Source organism: Dipodomys merriami, unplaced genomic scaffold, assembly GCF_024711535.1.
Source record: "Dipodomys merriami isolate MVZ:Mamm:240054 unplaced genomic scaffold, mDipMer1.0.p SCAF_1, whole genome shotgun sequence".
Lineage (NCBI taxonomy): Eukaryota > Metazoa > Chordata > Mammalia > Rodentia > Heteromyidae > Dipodomys > Dipodomys merriami.
In genome coordinates, this window is record NW_027202270.1 from 5,782,577 (window position 1) to 5,800,480 (window position 17,904).

Here is a 17,904-nt window from a genome sequence, read left to right on the forward strand (position 1 = left end):
GATCTGAGGAACAGAGCTCAAAACCAGCCTGGGGCAGGAAGACTCCATGAGGCTCTTTATCTCTAATTAACCAGCAAAATGTCTGAAATGGAGCTGGGGCTTAGGTGGTAGAGTGCCAGCCTTGAGTGAAAAAGCTAGGGGACAGTGCTCAGGCCCTGAGTACAAACCTCAGTACCATCACACACACAGACACACAGACACAGACACACAGACACAGACACACAGACACAGACACACAGACACAGACACAGACACAGACACACACACACACACACACACACACACACACACACACACACACACACACACACACGCCTAAACCTGCTTTTATGTTGTTTTTACCTAGTAGATGAGAGTCACCTTTTTGTCTCACAAATGACATCATTGCTTGTTGTACGTGGTGGAGACGGGAGTTCAGTGCCAGGGTAGGTGGGCTGGTGATGTAAATGGGGTAATGCACTGGGGGGGCGTGGACTGCCCACACCGGAGAGAAATGTCCCACACAACTGAGGAAGGTTCTTCTCAGCCCCACTTACATCGTCCTGGGGAGATGGGAGCGTCTCACTTTTCTAGGGAAGTTGGAAATTCTAGCTTATGATGCAAATCTTCCTGGATTTTAAAAATTCTCCAAGCTGGGCACCACTAGCTCATGCTGATAATTCTAGCTACTCAGAGGTCTGAGATCGGAGGATCACAATTCAAAGCCAGCTTGAGCAGAGAAGTCTATAAGGCTCTTACCTTTTAAATAACTATAAGCAGTGCTGTAGCTCAAGTGGAAGAGCACCAGCCTCGAGCAAAAAAACTATGGGACAGTGCCTAGGCCCTGAGTTCAAGAAACAGTACTGGCACACATAGAAAGAATGTCAGGGGTAAACAGGGCACTAAATCTAATATAGATACGACTAACATGTGATGGTTAATTTAATATAGGTAGATTTTGACCAAGCATTGTGACATTAATTTCTGAGTTTTTAAGAAGTCCCTGGAGCATAGCATTGGAGGTGTTGCTTGGTAAAACAGCTCTGAGAGAAAGCATTAGGTACCAAGTTCGAGTCCCGGTCTCAGACCAAAAAAAAAAGAGAAGTACCTGGAGCCAGGTGCCAATGGTTCATGCCAGGAAGACTAGCGTTTTAGTGGCAAGTATGGTGTAAGCCAGACGCAGCATGGCCTCCTGGAAGGCTGGTGTAGGTCAGACTGACTTCCTCCTCCTCCCCCTTTCCCTCCTCCCTCGCCCTCCTCACCTGGTGAGAGGGGGTTCTGCTGAAGAGCTGGATGCAAGGACACTCTTAGGGACACTAGGCAGAGTGCATCATGGGAGAGGGATCTCAACTCTCAACTGGAGGGGGAGGGGCAAGGAGCAGAGGAAGGGCTGGGGTGCGGAGGAGGGTCTAGCCTGACAGAACCAGATCTTCAAACAGACCAGGTGGAGGGCCGGGGTTCTGGGAGGGCACATCCCAGGACATAAATTTCTGCCCTGTTTTTTACTTTTTGCTTGTCTGGTTTTGTTTTGAATCATGCTCTTTTTTGCTTTAGTTTGTTTTTAGATAGGGTCTTGTGCTTTTGCCTAGGTGGGCTCAGACGATGATCCTCCTAGATCCACTTCCCAAATAGTTGGGGATTGCAGGCCTGAGCTACGGTGCCCAGCTCAGATTTCTGCCTTGTTTAGTAACACGTTAAAATATGGTTGGAGTAGGCTGTTTGCGTGTGTGAAAATAGAGCGATGAGACGGGTTGGAATTGTGGTAAGAAGGGAGTATAGGGTAATGGAGAGTGAGGATGCGCACGCATGGACACTTGCTGCTCTCCGGCCCTGATCACTCACCCAGCATGAAGCCTAACCCCAGAGGCAGCCCACGTGGACGGGAGTGGCTCACATCCCTCCCACCGCAGGCTTCCCCGCTTCCTGCCTGCTTCCCCATCCTCCATCCCTTCCCTCAGCAATTTCGTACCTTGTCTTTGATTTGCAGCTTCCTTCTGGAGAAACCTCAGAGATAAGAAGCAAGGCCCCAAGATGGACTTTGCCACCCATGTACCTCATTCTGTGGGGATTCCAGCAGCACAAGGCCTGTCAGAACAACCCGAACACACCCTCCATCTTCCTCCCAGTAAGCTGCATAGGAAGGGACCAATGCATTGTCTTCGTTAGTGTGCAAGACCACCAGAGAAGCCAAAAGGGTGAATTCAAAAATGATGGTAACTAGCGAGAGAATTAAGGAAGAGAACCCCCCAGAAAGTGTAATTTTCACAGGTACCTTCAAACTGTGGTTAGGAAATGCCACAGACAGAGATGAACCTGTTTGCAAAAGAGATAGGACTACATCACCTCCAAAGATGTAAAAGCCAGGTGTCTGTGGCTCACGCCTGTAATCCCAAACTACTCAGGAGGCTGAGATCTTAGGATTGAGGTGTGGTTCAAGTGGTAGAGTGCCAGCCTGGGGTAAAAAAGCTAAGTGAGTGTGAAGCCATGAGTTCAAGCCCCAATACCGGCACCTACACGTACACAAAAGACCAGGGGATCTAAATACATAGAAAGAGAAGTCACAATCTCAAATACAAGAACTCGGTAGGGCTTTGGAATTTTGCTTTTAGTTTTTGTTTGCTTTGGTGCTGGGATCAAATGCCAATCCTTGCTATGTAAAATTTGTTATCTATCATTGAGCTACACAAATCCTGACCTCCCCAGCCTGACCCTCAATGATCTACAGATATAAATTAATTAATTAATTAATTTATTTATTTTTGTTGGTCGTGGGGCTTGAACTCTGGGCTTGGGCGCTGTCCCTGCGCTCTTCAGCTCAAGTGAGCGCTATACTGCTTGAGCCACAGCGCCACTTCTGGTTTTCTAGTGGTTTATTGGAGATAAGAGTCTCAAGGACTTTCCTGCTGGGGCTGGCTTTGAACTACGATCCTCAGATATCAGCCTCCTGAGAAGCTAGGATTACAGGCGTGAGCCACCAGTGCCCAGCCAAAGATATCTATTATCTTCAAATCAATCTGTAAATAGAATGTAATGACATTATATCCCAACAGGGATTTTCAGGGAACTTGACAAATATGTTATAAAATCCAACTTGAAAAGAAAATGCATGCAGACCATGGAACAAGAAACCCTAAGTTAATCACCAGATAGAAAACACAACAAAACCAAAGTATAGGAAACTATAGAACAAACAAAGACAAGGGGGCTTGGCAGGTGTCAAGAGACATGGGGTGAGAGGGTCCCCAGGAAGCGCAGAGCCCTTAAACAAAATGATTTAGCTGAATCTACAGCAAAAATATACATCCTTAGCCAGGCACAGTAGGATTACACCTGTAATCCTAGCTACTCGGGAGGCTGAGATCTGAGAATTGCGTTGAAAGCCAGACAAGAAAGTCCATGAAACGTTTATCTCCAATGATCCAGCAGAAAGAGCTGCAGACTAAGTGGTGGAGAGCTAGCCCTCAGCAAAAACAGGCCCTGAATTCAAGCCCTGGACAGATGTGTGAATACACACACACACACACACACACACACACACAAATAAAAGCATCCTTCAGCCTAGTTTTATTTACTTTCCCAAGAAAGCTTGTGAATGCACACAAGAGCATGTTGGGGCCTTTGTGTATGATGATTGTCTTTTGTAATAATAACAGCACAAAGGAAAAGTCTACACCACCAGCTGTTATTTTATGTTCACTGACACACAAGTGAGAGAAGAAGTACTAGGCACCAGTGGCTGGAGTTTGTAATCCTAGCTATGCCGGTGGCTGAGATCTGAGCATTGTGGTTCAAAGCTAGCTCTGGATTAAAAAAAAATCCACAAGGAAGTGGCGCTGTGGCTCACCTTGAGCTGAAGAGCTCAGGGACAGTGCCCAGGCCCAGAGTTCAAGCCCCAGGACCAACCCTTCCCCCCCCCCCAAAAAAAAAAATCCATGAGACTCTTATTTCTAAGTAACCAGCGGTGGAGGCGTGGCTCAAGTGGTGGAGCATTAGCTATGAGATAAGTTCAAGCCCCAGTGGCAGGAAAAAAAAAAAAAAGCAAGACTGAATCTAAAAAATAATCTAAAATGAGAAGGGCTGTGGCAGAGTGCTTGCCACGAGGCCCTGAGTTCAAACCATAGCACCTCGAAAAAGTAGACAGATGATCTTCAGGCCTGTGCCCTGGAGGGCATCAGGTTCTAAAAATAACCAGGGAGGAAGCTTACAGCGCGGCCCAGCAGTACTGAGACTGCTGCACAAGCACAAAGTCCTCAGTTCAAACCCAGTACTGCCAACCCCCCCCCCACATATGTTCATATAGAATAAGAAGGCCTCCTGCCCAGTTGTTGCCTCGTTGGGTTTAAATTCAGCACTCACATACTATTCTGAGAGAACGGTGTATAGGGAGTATGGGAAATAAAAACTGATTTTGAAAACCCCACTTTAAAATGATCTTAGGGGCCTAGGTTTCCTTTGGCAGGGACAGGGGCGGTGGGAACTGGACAGAGGTGGAGTTGCATCAAATGGCAAAGGCCACAGGACCGCTCACTGCTCACCTGTCTGTGGCGTTTAACAAAGTGGCTGATTTTGTTATGTGAACTGCACCTCCATTAGAAAACTTCTCTTCTGTTGGCAGATGGAGAGTCTGGGTTCTCCGTCAGCCCCGGGGCCTGTGCGGGCCCTCCCAAAAGAGGTTCTTCGTCTAAGAAGGTGTGGTGGCTAAAGCTAGATCCAGAGCAGCAGCAGCGGAGTTGGGGTGGGGCCAGACTCAAAAGCAGTACATGGCATCGTTTTGTTTTGTTTTGAGCCAGTCCTGGGGCTTCAACTCAAGTCCTGATTGTTGACCCTGAGCTTTTTGTTGCTCAAGCCTAGCACTCTACCACCTGAGCCACAGCATTATTTCTGGCTTTTTTGGTAGATTAGTGTAGACAAGAGTCTCACAGATTTTTCTGCCTGGTCTGGCTTTGAACTGTGATCCTCTGAGCACAGCCTCCTGAGTAGCTGGGATTACAAGCGTGAGCCACCAGTGCCTGTATCAGGAGCATCTCTAATCTGAAAACTCCAAACTTGAAGTGCTCCAAAATCCAAGCCTTTCTGAGTCCCTATAGAACACCCTGAGTGGGCAATTTCCACACCTGCTCTGGGGTAATGGGTCACCATCAAACATAGGCACAGTGAAAACAGTGTATGGAATTATCTCAAGCTGGGTGAAAAGGCAGACACGAAGCATAGTGAATTTTATAGTTATTGATATATTATTATATATCAATATATATGTCAATATGTCAGTGGCAAGTGATGCTGGGAATTGAGTCCAGGGCTTTGGGCATACTATGAAAGTGCTGTATGACTGAGCCAAACCCCAACCCCTACATTTATTAATACTATTAATGATACTATTATGAATACTTTATTAATACTCTCACTAAGTTTTTGTGCTGCTACTATGGCTTGAGCTCAGGGCCTCACACTTGTTCTGCTTGCATGTTCATGGTTGGTGCTCTACTACTTGCATCAGGCCTCCAGTATGGCTTTTTGCTGGCTACTTGGATATGGAGTCTCTCAGATTCTCCTGCCCCAGCTGACTTCAACACACAATCCTCAGATCTCAGCCTACTGAGTAGCTAGGATTACAGCTGTGAGCCACCAGCACTGGGTGCTTAATAATTCCTAAAAGGAGTTACATTGCCCAGTTCACTCCTGTTGGCCGCTGACTATTATCAATAAGTTCTTAGCTGAGTGCTGGTGGCTCACACCTGTAATCCTAGCTACTCAGGAGGCTGAGATCTGAGGATCATGGTTCAAAGCTAGCCCAGGCAGGAAAATCCTTGACACTCTTACCTCCAATTAACCACCAGAAAACCAGAAGTGGCATGTTAGTCAAAGTGGTAGAGAGCTAGTCTTGATCAAAAGAGCTCAGGGACAGTACCCAGGCCCTGAGTTCAAGCCCCATGAATGAAAGAAACAGAAACAAACAAACAACAACAAAAACCCACCCAAAAGCCAAAAGCAAATTCTTCCAACTCTCCCTGACTCAAAGCTGGAAAACTGCCAACCTTCAGCAAATGCCTGTGTGAGCACTCAACATTCATAAAATCTTGCACATTATTTTTACGATGCCAAATACACAACTGATTCTAAAGTTACAGTGTGGAGAAATGCATTCACATGAACAGTTTCCCCAGAAGGAAAGCGTGCCTCAGTGCAGAGGATTTACCTCTGGTTCAGGTTTAGCTTGAATGTTCTTACCTTCCCTGCTTATTACTGAATGGAAAAGAAGGGCAGAAAGTAAATATCCACCTGCAATAATCTTTCTCAGTCCAGAGAAAATGGAAAAGGTCAGCCAGGCACCAGTGGTTCACGCCTGTAATCCTAGCTACTCAGAAGGCTGGGAGCTGAGGATCACAGTTCAAAACCAGCCCAGGGAGAAAACTCCATGAGACTCTTATTGTCCATGAATCAGCAAAATACTGAAATACTGGAAGTAGAGTTTGGTTCAAGTGGTAAAAGCACCAGCCTTAAATGAAAAAGCTAAAGGACAGTGCTCAGGGCTGGAGTTCAAGTCCCCAAACTGGCACACACACACACACACACACACACACACACACACACACACACACACACACACACACACACACACACACACACAAAGTGGTCCTTATTTTTTTTATTTTGGAAGGACTGGGGTTGGAACTCAGGGCCTTGAACTTGCTAGATGGGTACTCTTCCACTTGAGCCACACCTCCAATCCAGTATTTTACCGGAGTCTGGGAAACTTTTCTGCCCAGGCTGACCTCAAACCATAATCCTCCAGATCTTAGCCTCCTGTGTAGATAGGATTATAGGCATGAGTCATTGGTGCCTGGCTAAAATGGCCCTTTCCTTCTGCTACATGCAATTAGGGAAGCTCATCTCTTTTACTGTCTCCATTTCTCCTTTCCCTTTACCCAAGAGAAACTCTTCTCTTTAAGATGAACCTGGAAAGGGGGTGGGGGGCGGGGATTAACTCAGTGGTAGAGCACTTGCTTAGCACAAGTGTACAAGGCTCTGGATTTCATTCCTGGCACCACTGGACAAAAAAAATACAGCTTGTTTTAAACTACAACCCATGAAGAATTTACCCACCCTTCTTTTGTCTCTGCTTGGGTAGATGAGGTTTATAATTCTACAGGCTGCCCAATACTAAAGGCCTGCTCTAATGGTTCTGTTTCAAAAGTTTTCAGCGTTGCAGTGGTCTGAGAATTCCTCTATTTGCCCATCGCTGGGAGCCTATGGCATGGCTTGCTGCTTTTCCTTTCGTGGACCTCTGGGGGGGCGTGGTGGGGGGATCTGGGGGCGTGGTGGCAAAGGGAACTGCAGCCTGGGGTGGTTCTCTGATTAGCTCTGCAATGTCTCCCCCCCACACCCTCCCCCAACATCTCAGCCCAGGTCCCAGCACCGGGCAGCATGATGGCTCTGCAGTTGGGGAGGGGGCTGCAGTTGGGGAGGGAGGGGATCCCCAAGGCCCCACATCAGCAAGCTTGGTCAGTGCCCTTAGGGAAGAGCCACAGAATGTTAGCACAGTGATGGACTCCAGCCCATTCCCTCATTTAGAGCTGGAGGCAAAGGGTTGGTTCATGTCACAAACTCCCCCCAGTCGCCTGATCATTAGCAAATGTCTCCCAGGAGCTTCTAGGTGGCAGCTGCTTCTGCTAGAGCTGCAGACATAACGGGGTATGAGACAGGCAAGGCCTGGGCTCTCCTGGGAGTTCTGGCGACGGCCGCCGATCGATCCATGAGAGGACAGGCACAGGCCAGCGCGTTCCTGCCCGCCCTCTACAGGGGCCACAGGGCCCCACATCTTCTTCTACTTGAAGGCAACTGCTTGGCTGTGGGAGTCTCCTGGAATACCTCTACTTCAACACATGTGGAGCTGCTAGCATGGGTTCAGCCTGGGCAGCGAAGCAAAGATCTGTCTGAAAGAATAAAAACTCGTGTGTGTGTGTGTGTGTGTGTGTGTGTGTGTGTGTGTGTGTCTGTCTGTCTGTCTGTCTGTCTGTCTGTCTGTCGGTCTGTCGGTCTGTCAGTCTGTCTGTCTGTGTCTGTGTGTGTGTCTGTGTATGCGCTGGTAGGTTTGAACTCAAGGCCTGGGAACTATCCCTTTGTTTTTCTTCTCAGGGCTGGCGCTTTACCACTCAGTCATACCTCATTCTGTTTTTTGTTTTTTGTTTTTGGTGGTTATAATTGGAGATAAGTGTCTCACGGAGTTTCCTGGCTAAGCTGACTTTGAATCACGATCCTCAGATCTCAGCCTCCTGTGTAGGTAGGAAGACAGACGTGAGCCACCAGCACCCAATGTTTCTGTATGCTTTAGGGGCCAGCAGCTTGAACCCCCTCTTTCAATATTTACTGTCTCCTCATTCCCAAGTAAAAGGAAGCCCAAGAGTAGATAATAAAGAAGTCAGTGATAAAGCATACAAAGTTGAGCAGCCGCAAGTGTACCAAAGAAAATAAAGGAGGGTCAGTAAGGGCTCCCAGAGTGACAGGCCGAGGTGTTTGTATGCAGCGATCCGGCCAGATTCCTCAGGAGAAGATGTTTTCTTCCAGGGAAAAGCTTGTTCTATCTAGAACAACTTTAAGGGGCTCCTGATCTCTAAGGATGTAGCTGAGATGAGAAAGGAAATCATTCTGCAAAAAGCCAGGACTCAGGAGGCCATCCCTGGTCACGGAGATTGCTGCTGTATTGATTGGTTTCCGTGCTTTTCTGGTTAGAGTCAGAAGAATATTGAGCCCAAGGGTGCTTGTCACAGGGAATGAGACACATCAGTAGGCAGGAGAGGAGACGAGGCAGATCCGGACAGCGAAGGGAAGGGGACAGCTGGGGGCTGTTCGTGCTCGACCTTGGTTTGTTGACTTTTGGTGCAGTAAAACTTTGATGTTCAATTTAAAACGTACAACTTCTGCTTTGAAATTCCCTGAGGAGGGCCCAGACATTGGTGTATAAGGGTGCTTTTCAGCTGCACTGAATAGAAAACCCTAACTCAACTACATGAATAAAAAGGAATGGACTGTCTCAGAACAGGAAGGGATGAGGTGCCCAGGCTAATTCAGTGGGTGAATTCAGTGGGGTCTTCTAGGACCCACGCTCACCTTTTCTATTTGTTCTGTCATGTCTGTACCTTGGCATCACTCTGCAGATACTCATGATTACAAGATGTCGGCAGTAGCTATTGCTATCACAGCCTATGACAACTTCCAAAGGTTGAAAAGGAGCTGTTTCCTCTGTGCATTAATTTCTACGACAAAGACGTGACTAGAAGCCCATGTCACCCCTCAGTTACAGTTGCATCCCATTCCCCACCACACAATGCAAGTTTACAGCAGCCTTGTGTTACTTGGTGCAACAAAGGAAGGAAACGGGCCTGCTATCTAGGGCAAGATGGGCCAGAAGATTCTGGAACGTGGGGAAGCAGGCACAAGATGGCTGTGGGGGAGGCAGAGAAGATGGAGATAGAGATAACAACTAGCATGAATACTCTCTCCAGATTTCTCCAGAAATCCCAGGGAAGAATTCTCCTTTAGCTGCACAAAAGAAAAGGGATGGAATGGGGGATGTGTGCGTGGTCCCAGGAACATGGAGGGTGCCCCAGATGGCTAGAAAATGCGGGGAGACTTGGCCTTCTTGGGGTGCCAGGTTAGAAATCAGATGAGCTGGAACAAAATGCATTTTGAGTCAACAAAAGATCAGCAGTTTGCAAAGCAAACCAGCGGAACACAGTCAAGACATTATCAATGGAGGAAGAACGACATGATGAAAATGAAAAGGAATCCCACCAGTTTCAAGGCAGAAAAAGTCAAAATCTGTTTCCTCGAGGGGGGGGGCAGGAGGAGGGGAGGGGAGAGGGCATACAGGGCAGGCCCTGGATTTGTGGTTGGGACTTTGTAACTCTGAATTCCCAAAGGTGGTGGAACAATACCTCTGTAGTATATTGAGGGAAAAAAACCAAGTATTTTAGAGTCCTCAAATTTCCTCCCTCTCTCGATTCCTTCCTTCCTTCCTTCATGCCCCCCTCTCTCTCTTTCTTTGTCTCTGTCTGTCTATCTGTCTGTCTCTGTCTCTCTTTCTTTGTGCTGGTATTAAGAGCTTGAACTTGGGGGCCTGGGCACTGTCCCTTAGGTTTTTTTTTTTTTTGCCCAAGGTTGGTGCTCTCCCACTTGAACAACAACTCCACTTCTAGTTTTTCGCTGATTCATTGGAGTTAAAAGTCTCTTGGACTTTCCTGCTTGGTCTGGCTTTGAAATGAGATTTCAAATTTCAATGTCCCGAGTAGCTGGGGTTACAGGCATGAGGCACTGGTGCCGGCTCTCAGATTCTGTTTCAAACAACTGCAAGATATTTTGAGATATTCCGAGGCTTAGAGAACAGATCTGTCTGCAAGCTGCAGTAGACAAAGTATAAATAAAAGAATAAAAATGAAGGCTCCTAGAAAGTGGCAGTCATATCCTCAAGTGACCCCGTCAGGCCTGTGGACTCCTTAGATGGCTTGGGGTGCTGGCTGAGCTGGCTTTGGTGGTCTGAGCCCATTCACTGTGCCTCCTTGTGCAACTTCAGGAAGTGAGTGTCCAAGCCACATCCTTTGCCCAGTGGCTCAGACAGAATCTCTATTTCATTGGTGACCACGCTGAACAATGACAGCTACCACTCACTTCCTGGGCTTAATAACAATGGCTCAACGGCTCACCCGCCCAGAGGCTTGTGTGATGGAATGCCTTCTAGAAGTTTCTTTTATTTCTCTTGAAGGCCACAGACAGTCATGGGTCTCATCTGTGGAGCTCATAGATCGCTCTAGCTACTTGGTTTTTCCTCCTCATTAGGAAGGAGTATCATAAAAGCATCGACTCGAACCTGTAGGTGCTGCTGTTGTCATCCCAGCTACCATGTCAGCCTCAAGACAGGAAGTCACAGAGATTGTCCATCGCTAGGCTAGGATGAGGGTCCATCCTCTGCTTTCTCTCGTTTTGGTAGGAAAGCTATCAGGAACAGGGCTAGAGAGGTGCAGGATGGAGCCATGGGCCCTGTTCGCTTCAGTTGTGACGCCAGCTTGGGGCAGCCCTCGGGGACGCATCCGGAGGTTCATTCCTCCCTTGGTCGGGCTGCAGCTGTCCATCAGGAAGACTTGTCCCGCCGCCGACAATTCTTGGGTTCTCAGGGAGCAGAGTCACTTCACAGGCAGCCGCCCAAGAGCTCACAGTGCAGTCAGCAGCCCAAGATGGGTGCCACTTCCTTGCGGGGAGAGTCACTTCCCTTTCCAGCCAGGAAAGGAGCCCGGGCTTTACAAGAAACTCCAGTCCAGGTGTGGGAACCTGGGGCCTCAGGGGCTGAGTGTCCTGATTTACTGTGGCCTCACAGCACTCAGAATATGGAGGATGGTGAGGCAGGCTCCAGTCTAGAAGGTTCTCCAGGTCCTTTATAACTTCTCTCCCATGTTATCTGGTCTTAGGGTCGCTGCCGGCATGGAATCCACAGCCCAGAGAACAAAGCTAAGGGAGGTTGATCTCTGCAGAATTCACCCCTACCCCAGCACTCCTGGGCACTGCCTAGATCTTCTAGAACATCTTGTCTTCTTCCTCTTCCACTGCCTCTTTTCTCTGCTGTCTCCTTACTCTACAGTATCTCTTTCCTTCTGTTAAAACTGCCCCCACCCAACCCACAGCCTTCCTCTTTCTTTGACTTTTCTTCCTCCTTTATCTTTCCCTTTCCCCCCTGCCAGGTCTCTTGCCTTCTTTCCTCTTTCACTACTGCCTTTCTCCTCCTCTTTTTCTTTCATTTTCTTCCATTTTCCCTTTTCTCCCTCACTCCACATTGCGTGGAATTGGTTTATGCTCATCGTGGACACGCCAGCTGTTTCTTCTCGTCTTACAAGGAATGAGGATATAAGGCCACACCGGTGGGCAGGCAGAACCCCCTGCCGGGGTGCAGATTCTGCCTCTGCTGTCTTACAGAATCCTGACCGCAGTGAACAGCCAGGCGCCATTTGTGTCCAAATATCATCTCCAGTGGCATAAAGAAGAAGGGGGAAGCTGGCTAACATCAATGCCCTGGCTCCTCATCCCTGGGCAGAGTCTTGAGTGCTCAACCAGGCGTGGGCAGGGGCTGGAGTCCTGGCTGTGAGCCCAACACCTGCAGGTCCCAGCCACATTCACGTACAAGACAGAAGAATTGGATAAAGTTCTAGTCTGCGTCCTTTTCTCCCGTCTCTGACCACAAAGTCTATAAAATAGAGAGAGACGCGACTCTGGGTGTTGGGGTGATATCCCCTTGGCCAGGGGAGCCATCGCGGACAGTGGGGTATCTATCGGCTGGTTTATGAGGCTGCCGTGGAAAGAGCAACGATGAGGTGGCTCTTTGGTTTGAACAAGATGCCCTGCGCTCCTTGAGGAGGTGGGCTAACCGAAGCTCTCGGTGCTTCGTTTGGCAATGTTTCAGGCCAGCTGCTTCTTTGAGGGAGTCTCATATTCTGTCATCATGAAGAGGCTCAGGTGTAAGGAATGAGTTATTCAGAAACCATGGCTAAGTTCAGGGAAGTGTGAGGTTTTCTCTTAACGTGAAAAGCGGAACTTGAGTTAAAATAAGCATCAATCAATAACTGCCAGACTTCCTCAGAAGACTCTGGCTTGCCTGAATAAGGTTGGGCCTTACATGTGCTCTCCAGTGAATGTCTGCTATCATTTATTTTAGAAGGTATATTTATATAGGAAGGTGGGTACATACAGGGGGAAACTTCCTCAGACACACCTAGGTTCGTGGCTCCCTGGTCTTCAGCTACTTGGTATTTGACACCAAGGAGGACCTAGGGTAGTATAAGGTCAGGAACAAATATGTCCAGAATGGCCACATCGTTTTCATGAGATTACCCACCCATAGCCCAGGGGGTAATGACCCCAGTGTTGGGTGGGCAAGCACTCTTCCAATGGCCACATCTCACACAGACCAGAGGCCTCTGAGTGGCCCAGGCAGAGACAGCCCTTAGAGGCTGAGCCAATCAGACTTCCTCTGGGGACTGTGGCCTGGGAAGGGGGCCTGCCAGGAGAGGAAGCCCAAAGAGCTGAGTCACAGAGGTGGCACGCAGGCCCCCAGCCGGGCTCCGGAGTGGCCTTTGCATCTCTACTCCGCAGATCTCCACCGAGGGCCCTGCCTGTTCTGTGAGTTAGTCAGAGGGAGTTTCTGCTCCTTGCAGTCCCTAAAGCCGGTGACACTTTTTGGGGTCACAGGAAGCCACCGCAGAAAGGGTGTGAAGTCTTGAAGGGCACAGACTCCAGACAGAAAGCCTGGGGGTACAAACCCTACGCAGAAGCCACAGAGTCATGCTGTTTCCAGTCACGCTTATAGTTTTTCTTCACTTTGAAGGAATAAAAGAAACCACAAGGGGGAAAATGATCAAAGACGCTGACCAACTTTTAACTTAAGAGAGTAGCGACTCTCCTGAGAAAACCACCTGCAGATGACACCAACCCAGCCAGGAACGTCCACACAGGCCTAGAACGGGACTCCGTGATACAAGCCAGCGAGGCCTGCTGCCTGCCCCGAGCAGGCCCACCCTAGACCAACCAGCGACATCCTTAGCAAGCCAGGAGCTCCCATCAGAGAAAACATTCTGATAACAAACAACTGTCCTACTCGGGCGTGCTCATTCCTGTCCAGGCCAAGACCAGGGTGGCTAGCCTCAGCCTCCTAGTGGATCCTCTTAGATGCACTGTGGGTGTGCAGGGGAGAAGGATGGAGATGCCAGGGTGATGTTCAGCCTACAGCCAACCTTGCCTCTCCTTTGGCTGATCTGAGCAGCAGAATGAATACTTCCCCACGCCCCCCCCCCCAGAAGGCAACCCCATGACAATGAGTCTGGGTTAAGCTTTTTAGGGTTCACCCTTTGGACGAAGAGGCCATTTCTTCTCACCCTCATAAATAAGTCATCTGAAAAGACATTCCACTCAACACACTGAACCTACCTTCTCCTTCATGTGTGTGTGTGTGTGTGTGTGTGTGTGTGTGTGTGTGTGCGCGCGCGCGCCACAGGCCCACTTCTAGCTTTTTGGTAGTGGAGTGGAGTTTCACAGACTTTTCCACCTCTGCTGGCTTCAAACTGTGATCCTCACATCTCGGCCTCCTAGTGCTTAGGATTACAGGTATGAGCCAACAGTGCCTGGCCTACCTGCTCTCTCTGAACACATATCTGGGGATCTTTTCTCCAGCGACCTGTGTGTGCTCAGGCCCTCCAGTGCCTGTATTTACCACTTCTTCTTAAAAAAGAAATAATTCCCTTCAAGCTTTAGAAGGGGCAGCTATGCCCTGCCTCTCTCCACCCACTTCCAACTTGCTTTTCCACTAAACCCTGTGAACTTTGTCATTGTCCTTCCATGACACCCTGTCCCTAAGGACCTGTCTGTCCTGCTGCTCTGCTCAGATGGGGGTATAAAATGGTTGTCGCTGTGCCTTTTGCTGACCTTGAGACCTTAGTTCCTTCACCCTCCCCAAATCGAGATGAGCACCTCCTTTCTTCTGACCTCCAAATAGCGCTCCTGGCTTCCACATCATTCAATAAGATCACACAAAGTCCCATGCTTAGGGTGGTCTTACATGGGTGCAGCTGGCTTTTCTTTTCTGAATTTGATTGCACATTTACTTTTGTCCATTTTGACCTTGTAAAAATCAGATGCCCTGAGCACCAGAGCTGGGCAAAAGAAAGCTCTTTAAGTTGAAAGGCACCATCTTGTGCTCACCCCTGGACTTCCTTCGTGCTTATCTGAGTCACTTAGGAAGAAAGGAGTTCAGCCAACCCTACCCACGCATTTTTCTTACATCTCTGGACAGGCTTTTTTTGCCATTATGCCCTGAGATCCAAGGGTGCAAGTCAGGTGCTGGTGGCCCAGATGCCGGCGACTCAGGGCATATGCTTTCCTTTCTTCCTCCTCCTTTTCATTCTTTCTCTGCCAGCAGAAGCTCAAGCCAAGTTCCGACATGCAGGCTGATAAAGGACTCACCTGAACAGTGAATTTGTCATCTTCATTGGGCAGAATTCTGTAAGTGTAAACGCAGTTCCGGTATCTGAAATAGAGCAACGACTTCATTAGACCCCACTTGGGACAATCCAGTTTCCTTGTGATCGAGAGGACAAACCCCCTCTGACCCAGCTTGAGAAGTCTGTGCACAAAGTCTGTAAATGTCAGAGTCGACAGTGTAGAATCAGAGCTGAGCCCTGACATCCAACAGTCTTGGCTAGAGCTCACTGAGAGCATCAGGAAAGCCCAGCGGGGCCGTCTGGATGGAGCCAAGATTCACTTCAGAGCCTCACAGCCATGGCTTCTGATCTAAACATGTCTGCCATCTGGACTCACTTCCTCAACTGTTAGTTGCCATATTGGCCCACAGAATGGAGCCAGAGGGGGTGTCAGGAGAAGAGAGATGACTCCCAGGCATGGAGAAAGGGTCTCAGGCCAGCCCCGAGGGACTACACCGGCCACCGACAGGTACCTCAGGGCCTCCCTCCACTGAGTGCCCCCCTTCCTCCTCCTCCCCACCCCACACGTGCCCTCCCCTCTTGGCCACCTTGCCTCACAGCCCCTTCTCCCCGAGGCTGGCCGCTATCCCTTGGGAGACTCAGATTGGCCCACTAGCTGGTGGGTGATCCATGAGGATGTTTTCAGCAAGGCACCCAGATTTCCTTCTCTTTCTAGAAGTTCAGTGTGTCCACAGTGAGAGGGGGAGGATGAGGTTCATTCTACTTTCCTAGAACCGGTGAGATGAAGTGTTTCTAAGTCTGAGGACCTCGTGAGAGGGACACACTGGTGGGAGGCCCCCCATCCCACCCAGAGCCTGGCAGCCACAATGGCCCAAGAAGCCCCCCCACCCCCTTTCACCCCATCACAGCCTCGGCTGAGCCCAGCAGTCTGGGAACAGTTTGGACCTTATTCTCTTCTTGAAAGGCCACTGGCCTGTCCTCCTGCCCACAGTGAAAATCTCTCCTACTTCCTCTACTTGGGGTTCCCATGAACCTTGAAAACCCTCCTGGCCCTCAGTGCAGGGACCAGGCTTGCAGTAACGCTTCCTTCTAGAAGTTTCGTTTAGCCCTTCTTGTGTGCCAGATACTTCACCAAGTGTTTACATGAACTAAAGTTGACAGATTGTACTTCAGTTGAGAAAAGATTAGAATCACCCAGAAAGATATAAAATGGAAAATAACTGTTTCCTTTCTAGTTGTGTAAGTCCTAAACTCATGTTTTTAAAATACTCCCATTTATTCAATCTTTAAACACACACACACACACACACACACACACATACACATCTCTTTGTGGGTGTGTATGTGCTGGTACTACGGTTTGAAATCCAGACTATGTGCTCTCATATGACTTTCTCATTCAAGGCTGGTGCTCTACTACTTGAGCCACACCTTCACTCTTTTTGGTGGTTAATTAGACATAGGTGTATCACAGACTTTTCTGTCCAGGCTGGCTTTGAATCAGGATGATCAGCTCTCTGCCTTCTGAGTAGCTAGGCTTAGAGGCATGAGCCACTGGCACCCAGCTGTGCAGATCATATATGTATATGGGTCAGGGGGCTTGAACTCAGGGCCTGGGTGCTGTCCCTGACCTCTTTGTTGAAGGCTAGTACTCAACCATGCTGAGCCACAGCTCTACTTCCAGTTTTCTGGTGATTAGTTGGAGATAAGAGTCTCATGGATTTTCCTGCCTGGGCTGGCTCTGAACTGTGATCCTCAGATCTCAGCCTCCTAAGTAGCTAGGATTACAGGTGTGAGTCACCAGTGCCTGGCATGCATATTTTAAAGTACATTTAAAGTCATATTAAATATGCTGCTCTGAAATTTTCTTTTTTTTTTGTAATACTGAGATTTTTTTTTGTAATACTGAGATTTGAACTCAGTCTTTTGAGCTTTATTTTTTCCCACTAAAAAGAAAACAATCTTAGAGGTTATTTCATGTCCACTGAGCGAGATGGTTTATTACCATCCTCATCGTGAGGATAACATGATCATATATCTGACCAGACCGAGCTGATGAAAGGTAGTTACTTTTAGCTTTTTGTTGTTAGAAATAATGGTGCATTGAACACCTCTGTTGCTTCATCCTTGTGTCCTGGGTGAATTTATAGCTTTAGCTTTCTTATCAGTAGAATGGAGATGGCAGTAAAGCCCTTTGTGCAGACTAAGTACGGGTATGCAGGGAGAATCTTCAGAACAGAAACTGGGCTTGCTGGATACCATGTGGGCTGACACCAGGAGCGTCACCAGATCACCAAGACTCAGAGAGGCCGAAAGATGCCGGCATTTGATATTGCAGTTGCCATTTGGGGACATTTGTCATGTGTCGCCTCTAACCGGATATGAAAGTGCCTACTTCGCCTGCCAACTGGTTAGTATCGGCCTTTTCATCTTTGCCCATCTAAGAAATGGAAGAAAAAGAATCCCTTGCTTTCATTTGCTTTTCCCAATGAGAAAGGCTCATCATGAGCTCCTGCTTAGTTGCTGTTGCTTTTTTTTTTCTTGTAAATTCCTGCTCATGTCTTTCTCTCTCTGTGTGTCATCTTTTGCTTACTTATAAGATTGGGACCTCTGCAACATTGTGGAGTTATTGAATAGGATTTATTAAGGTTTCTTGTCTTTTTTTTTTTTTTAGCAGCAGTGTAGAAGTTTTACACTTTGATGTCGCTGGTTTTACAATCTTTTATTTCATGGCTTTGAATCAATGAGGGCTGAAAGGAAGGCTGGGGGAAATTCACCTCCATTTATCCCTCTACACGCTGCTCCCACGATCTACCCTTCTATCCCCTGTTGGATCTCCAGAGTTGGAACAATACAACAATTGTCTAACACTAGATACAGCAAGGAGGAATCTCTGGTCCAGACCTCTCTCCTTCCAGAGAGGCCTCTGGGAGACTGAGAACCCCCCCAA

General features: G+C 48.3%; 1 protein-coding gene across 2 annotated transcripts in view; it reads right to left on the reverse strand.

The window, feature by feature from the left end:
* Positions 1 to 17,904, reverse strand: part of Inpp5d (inositol polyphosphate-5-phosphatase D) — a 113,062-nt gene that overhangs the window by 79,031 nt on the left and 16,127 nt on the right. For both annotated transcript variants that reach the window (XM_070014580.1, XM_070014634.1), the window contains exon 2: positions 14,977 to 15,040. In XM_070014580.1, coding sequence (XP_069870681.1) covers positions 14,977 to 15,040 — 64 coding nt within the window. The remainder of the gene's footprint in view (positions 1 to 14,976; positions 15,041 to 17,904) is intronic.